Raw genomic sequence first — 2,442 nt, 5'->3', positions numbered from 1 at the left:
GGCTGCCTATTTCTCTCGGTGAACTAAATTGAACAAAAAATATAAACACTACATGTAAACCTGTAGAAAGAGGAGGAAGGGAAGCGCTACTAAGGTACACAATAGTACATTTTGGTAAACTGTTGGTCCCATGTTTCATGAGCTGAAATAAAAGAACCCAGAAATGTTCCATAGGCACAAAAAGCTGTTTGTTTACATCCTTGTTTGCGATCATTTCTCCTCTAACAATCCAACCATCTGACAGGTGTGGCATATTAAGAAACTGATTGACGAGCATGATCAAAAGCTTTCATTTTGTGCACAAATTTGTTTACATCCCTGTTAGTGAGCATGTCCTTTGCCAAGATAATCCATCCACCTGTCAGGTGTGGCATATCAAGAAGCTGATTAAACAGCATGATCATTACACAGGTGCACCTTGTGCTGGGAAAATAAAGGGCCACTCTAAAATGTCCAGTTTTGTCACACAGCACAATGCCACAGATGTCTCAAGTTTTGAGGGAGTGTGCAATTGGCGTGCTGACTGCAGGAATGTCCACCAGAGCTGTTGCCAGAGAATTTAATGTTTAATTTCTCTCCCATAAGCCGCCTCCACCATCATTTCAGAGAATTTGTCAGTCCGTCCAACTGGCCTCACAACCCGAGACAACGTGTATGGCGTCATGTGGGCGAGGGGTTTGCTGATGTCAACGTTGTGAACAGAGTGGCTCGTGGTGGCGGTGGGGTTATGATATGGGCAAGTATAGGCTATGGCCAACAAGCAAAATAGCATTTTATCGATGGCAACTTGAATGCGCAGAGATACCGTGACGAGACCCTGAGGCCCATTGTCGTGCTATTCATCTACATCTGTCGTTCTGCCCCTGAACAAGGCATTAACCCACTGTTCCTAGGCCGTCATTGAAAATAAGAATTTGTTCTTAACTGACTTGCCTAGTTAAATAAAGGTAAAATATATATATTTTTTAAATATCCATCAACTTCACACAGTCATTGAAGAGGAGTGGGACAACATTCCACAGGCCACAATCAACAGCCTGATCAACTCTATGTGGAGGAGATGTTGAGCTGCATGAGGCTAATGGTCTCACCAGATACTGACTGGTTCTGATCCATACCCAATACCTATTATTTTAAAAGTTATCTATGATGTGAAATCGATATTGTTTTTTTCTCAGTTGATTGATTTCCTTATATGAACTGTAACTCAGTAAAAAAAATGAAATTGTTGAGTTTTATATTTTGGTTCTGTATGGTTTCTTCATCTGTGATCAACCTGAACAGCAAGTCTCTTAGCAGGTCAACAGGGAGATGAGGTCCTTATCAACCCGAACGAAAAGCAGGTCTCTTAGCAGGTCAACAGGGAGATGAGGTCCTTATCAACCTGAACAGCAAGTCTCTTAGCAGGTCAACAGGGAGATGAGGTCCTTATCAACCTGAACAGCAAGTCTCTTAGCAGGTCAACAGGGAGATGAGGTCCTTATCAACCCGAACGAAAAGCAGGTCTCTTAGCAGGTCAACAGGGAGATGAGGTCAGTATCAACCTGAACAGCAGGTCTCTTAGCAGGTCAACAGGGAGATGAGGTCCGTATCAACCTGAACAGCAGGTCTCTTAGGTCAACAGGGAGATGAGGTCCGTATCAACCTGGACTGGAGAGAATCCTGTAGACTCATGTCTAGTGCAGTTATACACACCATCTTTCCTTATCTTCCAGTTAACATCTGTTAATGTCCTGTTAAACCTCTCGGTGGGGTTGCCTTGCGAGGGGTAGGGAGACGTTCTAGAATGACCGGGGTTGCCTTGCGAGGGGTAGGGAGATGTTCTAGAATGACCGGGGTTGCCTTGCGAGGGGTGGGGAGACGTTCTAGAATGACCGGGGTTGCCTTGCGAGGGGTAGGGAGATGTTCTAGAATGACCGGGGTTGCCTTGCGAGGGGTAGGGAGATGTTCTAGAATGACCGCGGTTGCCTTGCGAGGGGTAGGGAGACATTCTAGAATGACCGGGGTTGCCTTGCGAGGGGTAGGGAGACGTTCTAGAATGACCGGGGTTGCCTTGCGAGGGGTAGGGAGACGTTCTAGAATGACCGCGGTTGCCTTGCGAGGGGTAGGGAGATGTTCTAGAATGACCGCGGTTGCCCTGCGAGGGGTAGGGGGATGTTCTAGAATGACCGGGGTTGCCTTGCGAGGGGTAGGGAGATGTTCTAGAATGACCGGGGTTGCCTTGCGAGGGGTAGGGAGACGTTCTAGAATGACCGGGGTAGGGGTAGGGAGACGTTCTAGAATGACCGGGGTTGCCTTGCGAGGGGTGGGGAGACGTTCTAGAATGACCGGGTTGCCTTGCGAGGGGTAGGGAGATGTTCTAGAATGACCGGGGTTGCCTTGCGAGGGGTAGGGAGATGTTCTAGAATGACCGCGGTTGCCTTGCGAGGGGTAGGGAGACAT

The 2,442-nt window shown here is 47.5% G+C and overlaps 1 protein-coding gene across 1 annotated transcript; it reads right to left on the bottom strand.

The window, feature by feature from the left end:
• Positions 1-1,725: 1,725 nt before the first annotated feature.
• LOC135558075 (uncharacterized) lies at positions 1,726-2,442 on the bottom strand. The gene has a single exon (XM_064991826.1). It carries the CDS (start codon positions 2,440-2,442, stop codon positions 1,726-1,728), a length of 717 nt encoding a protein of 238 aa, XP_064847898.1.

Source organism: Oncorhynchus masou, chromosome 17 (genome assembly GCF_036934945.1).
Source record: "Oncorhynchus masou masou isolate Uvic2021 chromosome 17, UVic_Omas_1.1, whole genome shotgun sequence".
In the NCBI taxonomy this organism is placed as follows: domain Eukaryota; kingdom Metazoa; phylum Chordata; class Actinopteri; order Salmoniformes; family Salmonidae; genus Oncorhynchus; species Oncorhynchus masou.
This window is presented reverse-complemented; position numbering and strand designations above follow the sequence as displayed.

Coding starts and splice junctions, on each gene's coding strand:
- LOC135558075 (XM_064991826.1), bottom strand. CDS start 2,442: ATGTCTCCCTACCCCTCGCAAGGCAACCGCGGTCATTCTAGAACATCT.